The sequence below is a fragment of the Harpia harpyja genome, chromosome 17 (assembly GCF_026419915.1).
Source record: "Harpia harpyja isolate bHarHar1 chromosome 17, bHarHar1 primary haplotype, whole genome shotgun sequence".
NCBI lineage: Eukaryota > Metazoa > Chordata > Aves > Accipitriformes > Accipitridae > Harpia > Harpia harpyja.
Genome location: NC_068956.1, coordinates 1,254,669 through 1,274,148, shown reverse-complemented (window position 1 = coordinate 1,274,148; position 19,480 = coordinate 1,254,669). Strand labels below are relative to the sequence as shown.

At 47.9% G+C, this 19,480-nt stretch overlaps 1 protein-coding gene across 2 annotated transcripts in view; it reads right to left on the bottom strand.

Moving 5' to 3' along the window:
- Positions 1-403: 403 nt before the first annotated feature.
- The window catches only part of SLCO2B1 (solute carrier organic anion transporter family member 2B1), a 60,668-nt gene continuing 41,591 nt past the window's right edge, over positions 404-19,480 (bottom strand). For both annotated transcript variants that reach the window (XM_052812865.1, XM_052812866.1), the window contains exons 9-15: positions 13,833-13,997; positions 12,056-12,248; positions 11,101-11,257; positions 6,008-6,177; positions 2,876-2,940; positions 2,042-2,162; positions 404-992 (exon numbers count right to left, since the gene is read on the bottom strand). In XM_052812865.1, coding sequence (XP_052668825.1) covers positions 818-992; positions 2,042-2,162; positions 2,876-2,940; positions 6,008-6,177; positions 11,101-11,257; positions 12,056-12,248; positions 13,833-13,997 — 1,046 coding nt within the window. In that variant the 3' untranslated portion in view covers positions 404-817. The remainder of the gene's footprint in view (positions 993-2,041; positions 2,163-2,875; positions 2,941-6,007; positions 6,178-11,100; positions 11,258-12,055; positions 12,249-13,832; positions 13,998-19,480) is intronic.

The following is a 19,480-nucleotide window of genomic DNA, read 5'->3' as shown; positions in this document are numbered from 1 at the left end:
GCTGGGTTCAATCTTCCTTTCTGGTCCTGCATCCCTGGGACGAGTACTGATAATGCAAAAATAAGATTTATTATTATTATTGCTGCAAAATGTGGCCATGCTGCCAAAGAGCTACAAGTCTGCAGGTATTGGAATTTCTCTCCTGGGCTGGACCTGCAGTTCCTTTTGATGTCCTCCCCTCCCCAGCATCCTCATCCCTTTCGCTCACCACCAAAGCAGCATCTACACAACAGCTGGGTGAAGCATGTGAGTCGGTCCTTGCAATGGTCCACAGCCTGGGACAAAAATCCCATCAATGTCAGCTGGAGCTGGATGAAGCCTTCAAGGAAGAGAGACCATCTAACACCATGAGAGCAAAAGGAATGAGCACAACTGACATTCTGGGGGCAAGGACAGACCATCATTCATGGAGATGTATGGGTTCAGTACAAACCCATTTCTTAAAAATGATTTATTACAAAAAACCACAAAACCCTTCAGCTATATGGTTAAATCTCAGTGCTGGCATCACTGAGACTGTCAGCAGGAACAAATGCTTTGGAGGACATAAATCCAGAAGACTTCAGTGTCCAAAGGTTAATGTGTGTGGACTAATCCACGTGAAGGAGCAAGCTGCACCATTGAGGTGGAGGAGGAGGCGTAGAACAGCGTATGGACAGACTCTCACAGCAGTACAGAAGTAGTACATCCCACCCAGAAGATTAGGAAGCAGCCCCATCGTGCATGACTCCAAGCATCCATCCTTCACAGTTCAAGTGTTGGGTGATTCACATGGCTTCACTTCCCCGGATACGGATCACAATTCACATTTTTGGTGTCACACTTTGGATTCTGGGACCTTTATGGAGTTTCCTGCCAGTTTCTCCTTCTCTGGGTCTGCCTTTGTCTCTGCTGCATTGCTGGCTTCCCTCTCCTGCCGTCTGAGAATCACATACACGGTCACAAAGCACAGGAAAGCACCCACCTCAAAGAAAAACTGGAGACCAAGATACCTGTGGTGTGGAAACACAATAAGTCAGGGTAGCAAGGGTGTTCCTATGTGCACCCAGCACCAACACCCAATGTCCCCAGGCACCCAGCAGGCACCGAACATGGGGATGGGCTCCTTGGTCACATTCAGCAGTGGGCAAGCAACTGCTGCAAGCCTGAGTCCTGAGAAGGGGGGCAGAAAGAGGAGGAGTAGCTACCAAGATGCACTTCTCTTTGGTGTTACTTTAAGAGATCATACCTCCTGGTAAGAAGGAGGCATATAAAAATGTATCTTGGGGTTGAGGGTGAATAGGGCTTGCTGCAGCTACTGGTCAGTGAGTCATTCAACACTGATGAATTTGCAGTGGGGATGGAAGACCACCTACAGCTGCCTTCTAGCCTCCCCACAGTGCCCAGGCTGGATTTGGTGTCTTCTGCCTGTTGAGCTGGGCCATTCTGTTGGAAGAGGAACCCCTGGGTGCAAGGCACCCTGCATGGACCCTGCACCACCTCACAGGCAGCTTTGAGGCTGGGGTCACCCCTGCTGCTGCATTACCTCCACGCAGAAGGCATCAGGACAGACTGCTTGTGTCTATGCTGGTAAAATGAGTAATCATAGCATCACACAACAGCCCAGGTTGGAAGAGACCTCAGAAGATCATCTGGCCCAACATTTCATGGGAAAGGGAGCCTAGATGAGATTATCTAGCATTTTGTCCACTCACATCTTGAAAATCTTCATTGATGAGGACTCCACCATGTCCCTGGGCCGGTTTGTCCGGTGAACGATTGTTCTCACTATAATGCAGGGAGTGCTTCTGGAAGTGTACCTCTGTGGTCTATAGCAGCAAGTTAGCATGGTCCTTGGCAGGGTTTTGGCTTGTGCCAATGACTTTCCAAACCATTCCTGGGCACTGCTGAGAGTCCTCATGGGCCAGGAGGACGCGAGTGTCCCTGTTTGCTTACCATGGCATATACAACAACTTATCCCACGTCGGAGGTGGCCTGATGCCACGTTCCCCCTGGATTTCCCTCTGCACCCTCAGCCCTTATCCTGACCGCTCATCCCTACCTTTGCCTGAAGAGGTTATTGTCGTAGTATCTGCAGGCTGCCTTCCTGTCGCACTTCTTCTCCCAGAAGATGCAGGTCGTGTCAATGGCGCTGCCGTACAGAACGGGGCCCGGCATCCACGCTGGAAGCAGAGGGTCAGAGGGGGCTTTGTTATGGTACGGGAGTGCCTCTGCTGGGACAGACCCAGCCCCGGTTACTTTCCCATGTGCTAAGGGGGTGGAAAGGGGCTGGGAATGGTCGTCTTTGCTGTGGCCCATGAAGCCACTGGTCCTGCACAGCACGCCAAGGGCTGGCTGTGTGTTTGCACCCCACCAAGATGCAAGATGGTCCTTTCTCTCTTTGATAAGGGACCATCGCTCATCCCAGGAATGATGCTCGCCTCCTTCATGCATTGTGCATATACTCTCCTTCCCACGACTGCTGTGGCATGTTCTCAGGGCCTCCAGGTGAACATGAATTTTCACCATAGGAAAAATAACTAGCGGGATCACAGCACATGGTTTGCAGCCACCCTGATACGCTGGAGACGAATATGGCAGTATCTGCACACAGCCAAGGGCTGTCCTCCTGGACCTAAATGTATTTCCTCCCCTCTTTTATTTAGCCGCATAGATGTACCCCCACAGAGATGCCTTGTTCCCCTCCCCACCACGTGCAGCCCCCCCAGACCCTGCAAGGCAGCATCTTTCCCTGGCTTAGGACAGGCTTTGGTCAGCCTGAATCTCTGAATAAACAGCAATTCTGTAGCCCTGGGGCTGCTCAGGGATGAAAACCCCACGAATCCCCAAGTTGCCATGATTTTCCAGGATGGCACTTCAACACGTTTTAATTTACCTAAAACTCTCAGCAGCATGAACTGTATCCCAACCGCAAACGATTTGTCTTCAGGCTGGATGCTCCTGAAAAACAAAATGGAAAGTGTGCCTGCTGGCATTTCTGCAAAGATGAATGTTTCCCTTCCTGGCATCGCACGAAGCTTACAGCACCTCACCCAAAAAGTCATCCTTCAACCCAATCACCAAGGGCCCCAGGCAGTTCCCGTTTACATCAGCAAAAATGATGAAGTTTCATTCATTAGGGCTATAAGCTTTCCACAGCCTTTTCTTGGCCTGAAAAACCTGCCAAACTCCGTAAGAGACAGGGAGGAGCTCAGCTAAGTATTTTTGCTTTTAATTTAAAGAATCCGTATGAGTAAAACACAAACAGAAACCAATATAGCTGCTGGCTCTGCCAAACACAAGAAATACAAGGGATGCTTTTTGTAACTGAAAGAGAAAAGTGATTTACCTGTTGAGGAAGTGGCTTTTTTTTGAGGTGGGATGCCCCAGTGTATATTTTGGTGGTACCCCAGTTTTCTGAAATAAATATTTCAGGCTGTGGTTCCTGCTGGGGTCACACATGGGAGAGGACTGGGTGGCAGAGGACCTCCAGGTCAGCACACCTCAGGGAATTCAGCTTCCCTTTCCTCTCTGACTGCCTGGTGCACACATAGCTCATTCGTGGCATAAAACGTGATTTAATAACGCCTGGGAGGCAAGGTAAAAACAGGTTTTGACCACAGCTTTTCCCTAAAAAGCAACTGTTTGGAGTGCTTTGACCACAGAAATGTGCTTGGAAATATCATTTATAGACCAACACAGAGATTGCCCCATGGTTTTCCTCTTTCCCACAGCACAGCCTCAGTCTCTCCTGCCCATCCCAGGCTCCAGCCCCACCAGCCTGGGGCTCGTGTTGAGGCTGGCTCCAGCCTGCCGCTGCCTGCTCCGCAGGTGCCTTTCCGAGGGTGTGGGAAAGTAGAGTCCTAATTGCTTCTCGGCACTGGGAAGGGAGGCTGTACTCAAGTGAGATCCATCAGAAGGAAGGAAGATAATTAAACTTCTTAACACAGAGCTGCGTCAAAAAGTGCCACAGTACTGCCGTGCTAAATTAATGCTGAGTTAATGGTGCATCTCATTACTGAGGTATCAGCCGTGGGTGGGGAGAAGGAACAGGACGGCTGTTGGATCTGAAGGTTGTGCTGAGACCAGGAATGGGGAGTGCTGAGGGCAACGTGGGGTTCCAGTGAGCCCCACAGCCCTGTTGGTGGGTGGAGGTGGCGTGGGGGCCTGGCATGGCGTGACACCCATGCACCCACCGCCTGCTCCTTGCCTGAGCCTGTTGGTGAACACCACGTTGCCTGCAAGAGCAATTGGCCATGCAGCACTGGTGGTTCCACGATAAAGCCTCCAGCAGCCTGAAATCTCTACTTGCTGCTTAACTCTGCAGGGATCAGCAGGAACAGCCAAAGAGACCTTGGGAAAGCCTTTGTAGCGTTAGGGCAGCAGGAGCTGTTAGTGCAGGGTCTTCAGGAGCAAGTCCTGAAGGTCTCTCCTGCTTCAACATTTGAGACGAGATGCTCAATGTTTCTGTCTTGCCCAGCCATGCCAGGTCTTTACTAACAAAGCACAGCCTGCTCCCGAGCCAGACATAGCCTGCAAGATGGACAACCGCATGCACTGCCAGATGACAGGAGCAGGGAAGCCCTGTTCCCCATTCCCTGCACCAACACATGCAAAACCTGTGTAAAAGCATCAGGAGGAACTGGGCATCAGGTACAATACAGGGCTGACTTAACCCTCCAGTCCCTCAGCTAGAGAAAACCTTCCTCCTCCATTCAAGGGCCCCTTGGTTTTCCAAACGCCACCTCTGGATGTCTTTTCTGGTTGCACCGAGACCACGGCCAACAGCAGAATAATTGCTGGAGGTGACATTGATATGTCCCCCTCTTAAGGGAAGGTGAACCTCCAGGGTGGAATGCAGTGGATATACATGAAATCTGTTCCATAATAATTCCCTGAGCAACATAACCTGCAACCTTAGATGTTAGCAATGCCAGGGGAGCTTGGTATGCTGACTCTAAGAGAAACAACACGGAGGGTGGAGCAAAGTGGAAATACCACAGCCAGGCTCTGTGATATCACCACAGGGATGGGGAACTGGAACTGCTGGAACAAGAATGGAAGGTCCCTGCATTAAATCCACTGAGGCAAGGAGGTGAAACAATGGGGTTCTGTCAACGCTATTGCCTTACTTCTGATTTATATCATAAGTAAATGCGCAGTTCTGGAGTAGTCACACGCAAAATCATGTCCCCTGGGTGAACTTTGTTCATTATAATTTCATTATAATACCAAAACACACCTCCATCCCAAAGGCTACCCGCCTTCAAGGTGCGACCACCCCTCACTGAGCATGTGCTCTGAATTTTCTCTAGCATATACCTTTAAAAGTAAAGCGAGGAGATTTTATATCATGGGTATGTATAACTAGAGTCACTCAAGCTCCACCTAAAAATAAGAAAATAGTATAAAAGGGCTTAAGAGAGGAAGAATGCTAGGGAAGATACCATCATAGACAAGTCAGGAGGACACTGCTGACTTCTGGGATCAGTCGACGGGCTGAACCTCTCTTCCCCCCATTGGGATGCCTATTGGGTAAGATTCGAACCCTTGGTTATACTGAGTGGTTCCCCAGGAAACTTAGAAATCTCTATAGAGTTTTTCTATAATTTAGCATGCTTGCAGTCAACTGTATTCTTGGTACTCGCATGTGATTTTTAGACAGTGTATTTATCACCAGCAATCTAAATGAATGTGTGCTTCTGTTGCTTTAATAAACTGTACTGTTCATTAAAATCTAGCCATGATAGTTCTTTGAATGCAACCAAACTTCTTAAATCTGGCCATGATAGTTCGCTGAACGTGACTAGATTGAAAGTGTATTACGCTATTTTTGCGTCCGTAGTCGTGGTAATTCAATACATATAGAACATGATCAGACTTACAGCATTGAACTGGACATCACTCAGAAACTAAACCTAGCCACCCCCAGCCCCTCTGATATCTGAGGACAAGCTGGAATGCAAGGAGGTTTATTTTCTGCCAAACTTCTTTGCCATTTAACGCAACACCAACCCAATCTGCTCACCTGAGGATGAGCATGAAGGACGGCGTGTGGGACGTGCTGGCAAGGATCCCCGCCAGGCAAGACAGAACCACGAAGGGCAGGAAGAGGTGGGAGCAGCCGGTGCCGCAGGTCCCGGGCTTGGCGAACCCCGCGAGCCCGTTTTCGGAGATGCAGCTGCAGTTGGTGTAGTTCTGCAAAGAGGAGAGAAAACCCAGAGGCTGCTCATCTGCTGAAGGCTATGGAGATACCAGGGATAGCTGCCAGCTGTCAGAGGCAGGGAGGGTGTTTAGGTTTTGTCTGTAAATAATTAGCAGTAATTAGCACTCAACACTTCGGGGAGCAGGGGAAAAAAAAAAAGAAACATATACAATGAAGCTGGCTGGGGCTAACAGACTGAGTGGATGAGGAAACACATATTCCCATCCCCACTTCCAGCCTCCAACATGCTGCCATCTCTGAAAGGAGGTCCTGGTCCCACCAGGTCCCACGGGTATCGTTAGATGTCACACAGGTGAGCACACACAGCTGATGGGGAAGCTGGGACCACTGCGGTAGCTTCGTTCATCTACAGCGGTACCTTGGTTCATCTCTCTGTGCTTCCAGAGACACCTGGAAGTGCTCCCAACCCAGATGCATCCTTGCCTCATTGGTGTGAGACCCAGTAATGCCTTCCTACCCCCCCACAGCAATCCTTCTATGCTTGTGCTTCCAGTCCTGTGTTTCATGCCTGTTGTGCACTGAAGATGCTTACACACAGATTTATTTCAATGTCATCATTTGCCAGCTGAACGCTTTGGCATCCTGTGTAAATCTGGACTCTTGGCATGGAAAAGTCTCACCCACAGCTGATAAAACATTCAAGCCTGATGTGAGCTTACTTGCCTGTATTATATCTTTTGGAGGAAATCTCCAGGGGAGCAGCCTGGGCTCCATCACCTGCACCCAGCTTGTCTCCTGCTGTGAGACCCTTCATCCAGGGGCTACACGTAGAGCAGAGCTGGCAATCAAAGCTGGAGCCCAAGCTCAGGGGAGTATTAAATCAGAAAACACCTGCTAGGGGAAAATGCAGAACCTCACCTTTGAGAGAGGGTCATAAATAACTGGCACAGCATTAGCAAAGGAAAGATGCCCCAGGGCGAGGGATATGGATTTTTTCTTTTTCTCCAGATTTTAGTCACAATTCTCTTTTGTTTAAAAAAGAAACCTCTTTTTTTTTGGAAGAGACCTTTAAATAAAATGAGCATGATCTTATTGCTGCCAGAGAGGGACAGATTCACAGTGGGATGGCAGTTTGCAGAAGGGTGATCCCAGAGGCAGGAGCGGACCGGGGTCTCCCAACTCCCCATTCCCACATCACTGTCTGGGGAAATGGCACGGCTGATGCCCATAAAAGAGACCCACAAGGAACTCCTCCCGGCTGAGAACACAGGGGGAGATCTGGGATGAAAGGGGACACAATCCCTCCTCCCACCTCTAGGAAAGAGGATTTAATATTTTAAATTAAGACTGGGATTTATCTTCTTCAGCCATCTGAAATGAACTAAACTAAACTCATCATCTGGGTTCCTTTTGCAGTCATGGAGGGAGAGGTGGGTCTCCAGAGGACCCACCACAGATAAGTGCCTACGATAGCTGAGATGAATTTGGGCCAAAGCAGTTAACAAAAATGCAATTAGATAAATTAAAACTCGCTTGATCTGTGCCACCACCACCTTTTACAGAGAATCTGAGTCGTGACATTGAGGGGCCTCGCACAAAGCCAAATGGAGACAAGGGGCTGGAGGTGCACGCAATGGAGCCACAAGGCAGGGCTCTGCTCCTTTCGCTCAAAACCTCGGAGGATTTTAGAGCAGGGAGCAAGACCCCAGCTGCAAAAACCTCCGAGCAATGGGGACAAGCCACAAAGCCACCGGTGGCCCGTCTCTCTGACATGCATCATCCAGGCAGCTGTGCCACGAGGCTGATGCGGCACAAGGGCTGGGAAAAACCACCCGGCGAAGCGGGGAGCGGAGAATAACCGAGAGCAGCCCTGAAACCGGGGCTGTGGTTTCCAGGCAGGGATGGGCTGCCGGATGGCACACTGCCAGCTCCAGGCTTTTCAGGACTGTGCATCAAACATCCCCACCAGGACCATTTAGCAATTGTTTTCTTAAGAGAGAAAGCTGCTCACATCAAAATCTGCCTGATGCTGTCTTATTTCTTCTTTTTTTCCCCGGCTGGGACCTGCTGGTACCCTAAATTTTTGGGGTGTGTGCTGGCCAGCTCAGATCCAACCTGGCTGGCAGTAGAGGGATGTCCCTGCTCCTATCCATGGCCATGCATGAAGAGAGCAGAGCGGGGTTCAGAAACCCAGGAGCCCCGTGGCACGGAGATTCCCACAGTCCTGGGGGAGCCCCCATGGCCACCTCACTTCAGCAAGTCATGCTGGACCCAAACAAGTAGCAAAGCACTAAAAGGCTGTCACTGCAAGGTCCTGCAGAGTTGGCAGGGTCCTTCCTTCTGTTGCCCATGAAATTTGTGGACATCAGGCAATGCAAAGAGCAAATTGCTTTCAGTGTAGAAGAGCTTTCAAGTGAGAGTGTTAAAATCAAGCTCGCACTGTGCAAGCCTCCTCTGGAAGGGCTGCAGCAAAGCTGAGCACAAAATTGTAGGTTTTCTTGCACACCGTGAGGGTTTCTAGAAACCCAGGCATTTGGGACACGGAAAGCAGTAGGCAGTGAGTGCCACACGTCCCTGCACTGGCAAAGAGATGCTGAAAATGGTAAGAAAAGTGTAATATGGCAGAGAAAGCAGGAGCTAGAAGAATGCCGTAAAATGCAATCATTTCTTTTTTCCTTTCCTGCAACAGGTAATACCCCAAACCAGAGGGGGACTGAGGCTGCTCTGCGGACACCTGAGCTCAGCTCCTAGTCCAGCATGATAAAGGAGCAAAGCTCAGCATCTATAGCCACATCACTGTGTGCCATGAACCTCCCATCCCAGGGCGATGCAATGTGCTCCAGCTACTACATGCTGGCACATGGCTTGGCATTTTTAACAACATATTGAGATACAGTCCCTATGTGGAAGAAGCTCTCACAAATTTAGTCAAGATGCGTCAGTAGGTGGAAAGAAGATTCAGCAAATTATCTCAGCGCTAAAGGAAGAGCTTGTGCTGGCTTTACCAAGTAACGTTTGCATGGCACCATCAAGGGAGACCTGATTTTGTTGTAGCTTGTGGCTACACATAATAATACATATAATGAATGCAGGTGTGGGTCATGTTCAGGAGCACAGGATGTTAAAGGGCTGGAGGCATCTTTGAGGAGGAAGAAGCAGTTGAAAAGGATCTGCTGTACAAAAGGCAGGCACAGGGATGCAGAAAAGCACATTTGGGACTAAGCTCTGGCAGAAAACATAGTAAAGCGAAGTGTTGTTAATTAACAAAATGCTGCTAAAAAGTGCCCAGATAGTCCCATGCTGCCATTGTATCCTGTGCCAAGGACACAGCAGAAAACTACTCACCCTATATGGATTGCTAACATTTTTCACATAGGTATTTGAATTGGCAAAGATTTCCTTACTCTTTATTTGTTAAACTGTATTGCCTGGAGACCCAACAGACAATTGGCACTGGGAAAACTCAGTCCTACTGGGGTTTTGGTGACAGGTGGGGAGCAGCAGAGGAGAGAGAAGCAGACGGAAGCAAAATAACCCTGCCAGGTCTGCAAATCAAGGGAAAGCCAAGAGCAAACCCCATTTCTCTAGCCTCCGCATAAGGACTCTCCCACTAAATTATCCTCTCATGCAGTCACTTGGCTTGACAACTGGTACTTATGGCGAGGATGCACACTGCAACTTGATTATGACTTTTTAAACTGCAAATCTGCAGGCTGAAAGGTGGAATAACATTGCTCTAACAAGGCCCTCCTAGAGCATGCAGTGAAGGTCTGCTAAATGTCAGTGCTATGTGTACTGTGCAATGTCCCTCCAGGCTTGGCTTGCCCAGAGCATACAGACTTGCTCCCTGAGCCCCCAAAAGCAGGACTTACCTTCCCTCTCTTCATCCCTATACACAACCTATAGATGTAGCATAACTAAAGCAAGTTATATGACGGAAACACCCAGGCTGCTTCTACAACTGTAGGCACCAGTTGAGCATTTTCAGCTGGTATTTGCCCCCCAGTCTGCAGAAGGGCAGTTTGGACCAATTGCAGGTTTGCATTTTGCTTCCGGAAAAATAAATAAATAATTTTTTCATTATAATTTATAAATAATTTATAAATAATTTATTCATTCTGAGCAGTATTTTAGGTCAAGTCCAAGCAAATGCTGTTGGGTGAGCAGTCTGGGTGATACCTGCTGTAAGACATCAAGGTATGTGAAAATGTGTACCACCTGCATTGATATTTTGCCTTCACAACCCTGCGAAATGGAAACACTTGGACTTCCAGTTTCAGAGAACTTTGGGCATGTGATGCCTAAATTGGGTGCCTGGTTTCCGTAGGTCCCTATTCAAGGAACACGGGGCAATTCACAGCAGGAGCCTGGAGGTGGGCTGACTCACCCCATGGAGAAAGCATCCCTGGTGTACAAGAGGCATCCATGGACTCGGGGTCATGCTAGGTGTTGTGATTAGCCCTTCCCATACTACACGTCCTCCTGTCCCACCACAAGAAACACAGCTAAGAAAGGTGACCTTGTTGGTCATCATCGTTTAGGGGTGAAGGGAAAGCAGAAGGTCCTTGCATCATCCACTCCAGCTGCTGGGTAGTATGGGAGATACTGAAGATAGGGTTTGTGGAGCAAACCCTGACCTGGGGTGGAGCAGCGGGTGAGGAAGGACACCATGACATCCTAAAAGGCTGGATGCCTAAAAGGTTTCTCATTGCTGCCTTGGCCAAGGATCTGTACTGGCAAGGGCTGTGTTATACTGGAGAGTGCTAAGAGACACCATCTACACGGGGTTTTCCTGGGATGTTCTCAACCCTCCCCTGCTCATCCCACAGGGTCATGCAGAGCTTGTCCAACACTAACGAACATCAGAAAACCTAATTGCCAGACGTAAGCGCTGCATTGGTCATCCCTCATTAGCCATCCCAAGCCAGGACACTAGCGCAGTGGGAATGACTCACCAGGACCGAGTTGTCTGCATTGATATTTACGATGCTGCAGCCGGCGGAACAGGGTGAGATGTATTCAATAGCGTTAGAGCCGCAGATGGGGTTATAGGCTTTCTCGGGGCAGTTACACTGGAGGTTACACTCCAAGGCGTGGTGTCCAAATTCAGAGCTACAGCAGGAAGAAAATATTCATGCATGGTATTGAGCATCATTAATACGCATCTTATATAGAAAATATACTACATATATCTTGAGATAGTAAAGAAACACTTGATTGCTTAACAAAACCTTCCCCATACATAAATGAGGACCCACTGAAATTCCACTATAACCCCCCAAGCCTTTCCTATGCCTGGGCAAAGCATCCTGACCACAAATGGTCAAGGGAGGCACCCACTTCCTTCATATTTGGCCCCAAACGTGGGGTCTTGGGGCATTTGCAACACCACGCTGTGGGAGGTGGTGAGCTTCCCACTGAGGGCTCGGACCAGCTTCCACCAAGACCACAGAATGCTGAACATGTGAATTTACAGCAACTTGGATCAAGCCTTGAGGGAAGACAAGGTCCTGCCTGTGTTTAGCTGTGTAGGAAAGCAGCCACAGCTTTGAAGGTGTGATCCCAGGGCTGGCCCCTGCCCAAATTATTTGCCTCTGAGTAACACGCCGCACTTTCCAACATGAAATTTTAATCTTGTGCTCTTTGTGCCAAAAAGATGTTCACTTCGGGTTTCACCACGAGTCAATGAAGTTAGAAAGAGTAAGGACACAGCTGATTCACTGTTTATTCACAAAAGCATTAATTTCTAGCCTTATTTTATCATTAACTGTTTCTCAAGAGGGAATAAACCCATTTCCGCATATCCTGCTTAACTTCCACCTCCACCCCAAGGAGTGCAGCTGGGGATGGGGGTACCCACAGCCCTGTGAATCACCCACCCATGCCCAGCCTAGCTGGAGCTGTCGGTACCTCTCGCTGTAGGTAATGCCCGCGACCTTCTGCGTGGGGCAGCCGAGGAAGAGGAGGGGGAAAGCCAAGAGCAGGCAGAGGAACATGCCAAGGACGCACATGGCGCTGCATTGCCTCAGGGACATCTGGAACCGCTTCAGGATGGCACCACCCACCACGATGCCGACCATCGCCCCAGGGATGTTCACAGCACCTGGGGAAAGGCAGGTCCTTGTTTTCCATCCTCCGAGCCGTATCAGTCCCTTCACTACAGCGAAGGCCCAAGAGGATTTGTTGTTGGATTCCTGTTTTGCAGCACTGGTGATCTGGAGGGGACCAAGGTTTTTGCAGGGACTGGTGGAATAATGCTAAGAAAGAGCAGTTTTGCAAAAACAGTGGGACCCTACAGCAAACTGGCTGTGTTAGGTACCTGTGCATGGAAGACACAGGGACCAGTGAAAAGCTATGCTTAATCCAGCAAACGTGATTTTTCAGTGTAGTCAGGAGAAAATATCAATGGAACCTGCAGAGGATATTTAATTTCTGCATAATGCAGTAATGTGCCCACTTCTGTTGTCATCATTACAAAACTGTGAAGGTTTCCATGACAGACTTGGAGTTTTGCAAAACCCACCTTACAATGGGATACCAAAGAGTGCAATCTGTTTAATTCTACAAAGAATCAACAGGGAGGTTGCTTTCAGCCCATAAATACCCATACAAGGAAGGGATTTCCAAAAAGCTTTTTGATCTATACAGGAAAAGGCAAAGCAAGATTCAGTAGCTGGGAACAAAAGATAGATAAATCTCTGCAAGAAATACTGTGCATGTCTTTAACAGAGCAGGTAAATCAAGCCTGGGAACAACTCAGCAGGGCACATCAGTGGAGGACACTACTGCTTCAGCATTTAACCTTTCTGCCTGTATTTAGCCTGGGTAGCTGGCTTTGCCAGTCTGCTCTGCTCACTTTCTTCTGATTTATTTGTTGCAGACTTCAGAAGACTCTTCCTCTGAGGATGCATGCTCTTTGTTCAAAAATATATTTAAAATACTTCTCTGCCTAGATCTCTGAACTCTCCAACTGATTGTAAGAGCAGGGCTTTATTCTTCATATTTTTATTACCATGACAAGCTCGCACAGGGAGACCTCAGTCCCGTGCAGGACATTCTGGATATTAAAATACCAGCAAAAGCAGTCTGATCTCATGAGAACATATCCTGCTTAACACTTATTTCTTTCCTTCACAACAATACCAACAGCAAGCAATTAGCCCAACCGTTATAAGCAATTAGTCTGACTATAACAAACATTTTGAAGAGTTTAGGCACAATCAGTACACCAGCCTGACTGGTCTCTTGCTGCAAAGTGTCTTCAAAATGAATGCATATGTTTCTGCAGTTTTTAATTTTAGTTACTATCTACTTTTTTAAAGACCCTTAACCCAATGATCAATGTAAAGTAATCACTGTTAAAGAAACATGCACAATTCATATCTGATGTTTCTTTGCTCCCTTGATGCAATGAGTTGGTTTCTTCTCCTTGATTATAGTGAACAGCTTTAGATAACATTTCTCCAGGTCTTAAAAGATTTTATTCTAGCAAGCTCAGGCTGCAATGTAAAGCAAGGAAAGTAGGTAGTAGCTGAGAAATCATATGGGCAAGGACCTTGTGCCACATCTGTCTGTAGGTAATGGAAGGAGACTGGCAGCTGCAGAGGAAGAGGTGTTTCTTAGTAATGTCTAAATTATTTTCTTAGAGGTGCTCAAAAGCTGGCAAGCCTTGAACAGCAATGCTTACCGATGATCATGTTGGCCAAGGACGCCGTGAGGGAGAACTGCCTCTCCAGGAACTTCCCCATGAACGTTGCTAAACCAGCAACCATGGCAGAGAGGTTGACCTGAGCCAACACCACCAGTAGGTAGACGGGATGACGCAGGTTCCGCAACAGGACCAGAGGAAAATCTGAAAGGAAAAGGGGAAACCTGTTGCATACAGAGGAGGTGTACAGCAAAATATTAATCCACAGAAAGTGGCAAAACCTTGAATTAACTCTTTAGGAGTGGTGAGCTGTTCTGGACGTTTCATTTACAAAAGGGCAGAATATGTGCTTTCAGGGTTTATCATTTCAGGCCTTGATTGTGTGACAATTTGGATATTAAAAAGTCAGGATGAAGGGTCAGGACATTGCAAAAATGAAACACATGAAAACTGCAAAACAACGTGAGAGAGGGAAGCCAACGATCCCTCATCCCACCTGCCTCAAAAGCTAGCTGTGGGATGGGTGAATCAATGGCAGAAGTTAATCATTGCAAAAGATGAAGCAAAAAAGTAGGGGTTTCGGTGTGAAGACTGTCCAGCCTCAAAGTGAACATCAGAAGAGAGCAACTCCTCTCTGGACACATCCCATCCCTGCAGAGCTCACCTCCATGTATGATAATCCTTTTGATTTGCTGCTAAAGTCAGTCATGCTTATTTTCAGCTGAAGCCCATGCAGTTGAGACTGGGAACTGCTCTTAACACATGCATGCAGGCAGCGTATAGAGGGTCTGTGCCAGCGCAATGGGAAACTGTTGAAGGCATCAGCATCAGTGGAATGGAATGGAATGGAATGGAATGGAATGGAAGAGAAGAGAAGAGAAGAGAAGAGAAGAGAAGAGAAGAAAAGAGAAGAGAAGAGAAAATATTTTCAGTTGGAACGGACCTACATTGATCATCTAGTCCAACTGCCTGACCACTTCAGGGCTGAACAAAAGTTAAAGCATGTTGTTAAGGGCATTGTCCAAATGCCTCAAACACTGACAGGCTTGGGGCATTGGCCACCTCTCTAGGAAGCCTGTTCCAGGGTTTGACCACCCTCTCGGTAAAGAAATGCTTCCTAAGTAAACCCAGAATGAAGCAATCAAGAAGATGGATATCTCACGTCAACACTCGGGTGATGTGCTCAAGCAGCCCTGAACATCTGCTAATGCAGAGGAAAAATCTGCTGCCTTCTGCAGCGATACCTCCTGCTAAGCTCTTCTTCAGAGCTGCCAGGGTCTTATGATGCCTTAGGAGAAAGGCAAGTGGCTCTGCAATATTCTTCAGCCTCAGCTGAACCTCTGTAAATACTGTCTATATCTCCTACCTTCAACAGGTAGACTGTACTGGGATGGCTGAGAGCAACATGGAAACCTGCATGTCTTTCCCCCACCACCATGGGCTGAGGGCTGCAGCGCTGAGTGATTACAGGCATTGTTACAAACACACATGGGCCGAGTAAACACGGCCTCGGTTTCTTTCCCTGAAGCTTTCTGGCAGGGCTTCTGCTAAAACAAATACAAAAGTAGCTGGGAAGTCATTAAAAGTTAATTTATTTGTTTGCTGTGGTTGCAATTTCAATGTCCTTTTTGTTTCAATCATAAAACTGTATCTTTTGATTACAGGCAAGAAACACTCCAGCAAATTCCCCTGTGGCTGAACCCTTACTGCTTAAGAAAAAGCTATCTTCAGCCTGCTCAGCAGAGACAGCTGCCCTGCACCCAGGGCCACAGGAATCAGGATGCCTGATGCTGACACCCGCCAGCTGGGAGGCTGCAGCTCTCCTTCGTGTGCATCCCGAACCCACTTTCTGCTCCTGCCTTTGCTCCTCCTGAACCATCGCCTTCCCCCTTGCTCTTCGTCCGGCTTTGCAGCACGCAAGCAAAGGGCGTGCATAAGGGCAATTTCCAGACAAACAGATGATGAGTTTCCCAGATGAGGGCTCTGAAAGCCAATATGCTGAAGCAGAGATAAGGAATTAACAGGGAGGATTAATGCAAGGGCCTGCCATAAATTAATGGTGTTAATTCTTAGCAGCTCACAAACAATTGGGGCAATCTTTCTATCTGCTCCAGCACAGAGGCGCTGGGAGATTGCAGCAGGGAGAACTATCCGGTGCTTGCCTGAGAGTTGCCCCAAGCTGTGTGTTTGTTTTAGCTGTCCTAGAAAGTTATGTGAAGAGCAAAGGTCCCTCTGTGGATGCGAGGGGTGTCCCATATACAAAGGCAAAGCTCTCATTCATGGGAGTATTGCCTCTCCAGCTCAGCACTCTGCTCTCAAGGTTAGGCAAGCAGCTGAAGACATTGGGGAGCAGCAAACTCAGGGCACCAGAGAGGCTCCAAGCGTGCAAGGCACATTCAAGGACCCTGAAATACTGACACGCTGGAGAGCTGGGAGGCTAGCAGTCCACCAGCGAGGGAATGAGCTGCCATAATCTCTGTGCTAGACCAAGGTGAATCCCAAAGAGGGGAGGTGGTTTTGCTCTTAAGTATCAATAGAGGTCTTGCTTTTTTGAAGCATATTCCTGCCTAGTTTGCATACGGGAATACTGCAAATATGAAACCTCAACTTGCTTGCTGAAAGAACTCCTGAGAGCTAATCCAGCCTTTTGGAGGAGGTAGTGGGAATCTTCCACTAAAAAGATTTCTTTTCCCTAGAGTTCTTTGGTCTTTTCAATCAAATTACACCCCCTCCGCCACCCCAGATCAGAGCTATAAAGCTACGACAGTGAGCAGGTCTCCCAGTTTGTGGTGGGAGGCAGCAAGACTGCTGTCCTCTGCAATCACCATCTCATTACTAATTCCATCTTCCTTACAGCTCCAGAGGGGAGGCTGGGCAGATACTAAAAACAAGTGGAAACTTTAAAATAATAATAATAAAAAAAAATCATTGAAACCATCTTTAGGCACAATAGAGAAACAAACAAGTCACAAGCCCAGTGTTTTAATTGCTTTGAAGATCACCTTTAATGGATTAATTCCCAGTATGTGCAACAGAAGCTGCACATCCTCCCAGGTGTTTTCAACAGAAGCCTAGAAATTAGCAATGGAAATTACTTCAGGCTAGCTAAATCCTACTTTCTTGATTACTGCGAGCAGGTCCAATGCCTGCAAAAGGAGCACTTCGTGAGCATGAGGAGCAGGGTGCAACCCAATGTCACGCAGAGCATCTGTGCAAGAGCCAAGATCGTTCCCCACAGTGCTCTGACTTTCCTACTGTTGAATGACTCTAGCGAGTGGAGCCTGCTCCCTTCTTGGGTAATTGACCTCATTGTTTGGAAATGTCCCCAGTGCTTTGCCTGAGTATTTATCCTGTACACAGCTCCATCCTGTTATTGCTGATTGTGGACGGAAAAGCTCTTCCTGTCCTTGAGGCAGAGTTTCCAGGGCTTTGCAAACTGTTCTCTGCTCATCATGCCTTGCCCCAGAAAGATTTAAAGCCCAGTGGCTTCCAGAAGAACAGAGAATGTGAAGCACCTCATGGGATGGGCTCTAACTTATCCTCATTTTGTTCCCAATAAAAGGCAAAAATTTCCGCAAGCCTTATTTTGCTCTCAGTGATCTCCATGTGCACTGAAGCAACAGAACAAATGACAAAATGCATTTCCTTCTCCATAATCATGCTTCATTTTGCATCATTTAAGCTGAAATAAGTGACTAAACAGCATTGCTGAACATCTTCCTCCTCCAGGTCAGCTTAGTAATTTAAGGTTTGCCCCTGCCAAGCCCTTAAGAAAATGATGAACCCTTTAAGGCACTCTTCAGCCTTATCCTGCTCAAGGAGCAGCCTCAAGTGCTTTGCTGAATCACAGCCTAACCAGGCAGTGTCCTTCTCATCTGGAGCCTCCCCCAGGCTTGGGCTAGCTTTGGAGCAGGAGCTGCATTTTCTCCACCCGTCAATGCCAAGGGAAAGCCTTCCCTGCTCCCTCCAGCTGACAGGCAAAGGGACACTTCCCAATGGGAGATGCTGCCTTCCTCACGAGCAAAGCATTCCTCACCCCAGATTGAGTTTGCAGCCATCCCTCATGGGTGGCCCATGTGAAAGTATGAGGCCAGTTTGCAAAATGCTTTAACACTAGTGACGAGCCAGTTGTCCAAGTGTTGACTCAATTGACTCCAAGCCCAAGTGCTTTGTTTGGGCAGACCCAACACTGATGGCGCAAAGTACCTTCTAACTGAAAGTGGATGAAGATCTGCAGATGAGCCAAATAACAAAGCATAGCCCTAATCTCCAGGGCCATTTTACAACCTACTTGAAGTATTCAAACACCTCAAATGTGTTCAAACACTTCAACCAGAGGGAGGAGTCTGTCTTACGAGGGATGCGGGAGGAACAGCACTGAAATACCATATGGAAAAATCTGAGATCTTGTGCGGTCCCTGTTTGATCCAGTCCCTGCTGGTATCCTTCATCATGCTTTCCTTCATCTCACCCTGAACAGGGGACCCAGAGACATCAGTGACCTTCATCCCACCCCAAAGAGGGGACCATAGCCATCAGCAACCTTCATCCCACCCTGAACAGGGGACCCATAGCCATCAACATCGGGCAGGTCTGGGGCTACCTGTCCCAGGGACAGCACCAAAGTACCAGGCAGCTCTGTGAAGGGGACCATCTGTAAAAGCTCCCCTTGAGATGCAGACGGACCAGCAAGCAGATGAGGTCCAATCCACTTCTTGCCAGTAGCCATCTCCAGCATGATGCTTAGCCCCTTGCCCATAAAACTAATGTATTTTTTTACAAGCAGTGAAAAGGCGTGAGCATAAGACTGAATTAATATACAGGTTGCTATTTCTCTTGTAAGATATTATAGGAATCTGCTTTGTGTCATTTCTGCTGGTGGATCGGCAGTGCCCATCTCCTAGATGGCCATCTCCTGCCTTTCTGCAGAGTGGTCTCCTGCTCCCCATGCTGCATGCAGAGATGCCAGATGCAATCAGAAAAACCAAGAGGTACATCTCAAGGATTTCACAGCACAACCCCATCAGTGGGACCCCTTTCCTTCAGGAGCCGGGTCATCCTTTTGTACTGGGGTGTGGTGTAAAAAAGGCTCCCTATGAACACGGTACGGGGACCAGACTGTCCTACAGCATTTCTCCATCACGTGTGTTTCATTCTGCCTCTCTTTTTAAATGACAGAAGGTACGAAATTGCAAGATGATTCAGGCTGGAAAATCTCCAAATGCTGTTTTCATAAACTATCGTATAGAAAAGAATAGTAAAAATAGAGAGGAAAGAATGCTTGGTGACAGAAAGAAGAAACAAAATAAGCAGGAGAGTCACAAAATGGGAGGTAAAATTCCTTCCAGTAACCCACAGATGAGCTAGCACTACAGTCTTCAGACTTCACCCAAGTTGTCCCCATCTACACCATCACACGCTAGCTACCATCCAGTTTCTGGCTCTAAAACCAGTTTTGTATTAGAAATCCTGGTGATTTCAGCAAGATTGCTCTTCTGGCAAAAAATACAGACACTTCATTTTTTTCAGAACTGGGCTGTAGGGGATAAATTCTCAGAAATAATGAATTTATTAGCATAGCTCCCGCAGCCCTGACAACAGCACCCTGATGCAAACCCTGAGCCAAACCTGCAGCTCGAGCAGAGGTAAGATATTTCCTTCTCTCTTCACCCAGGAGCAGGGAGCTA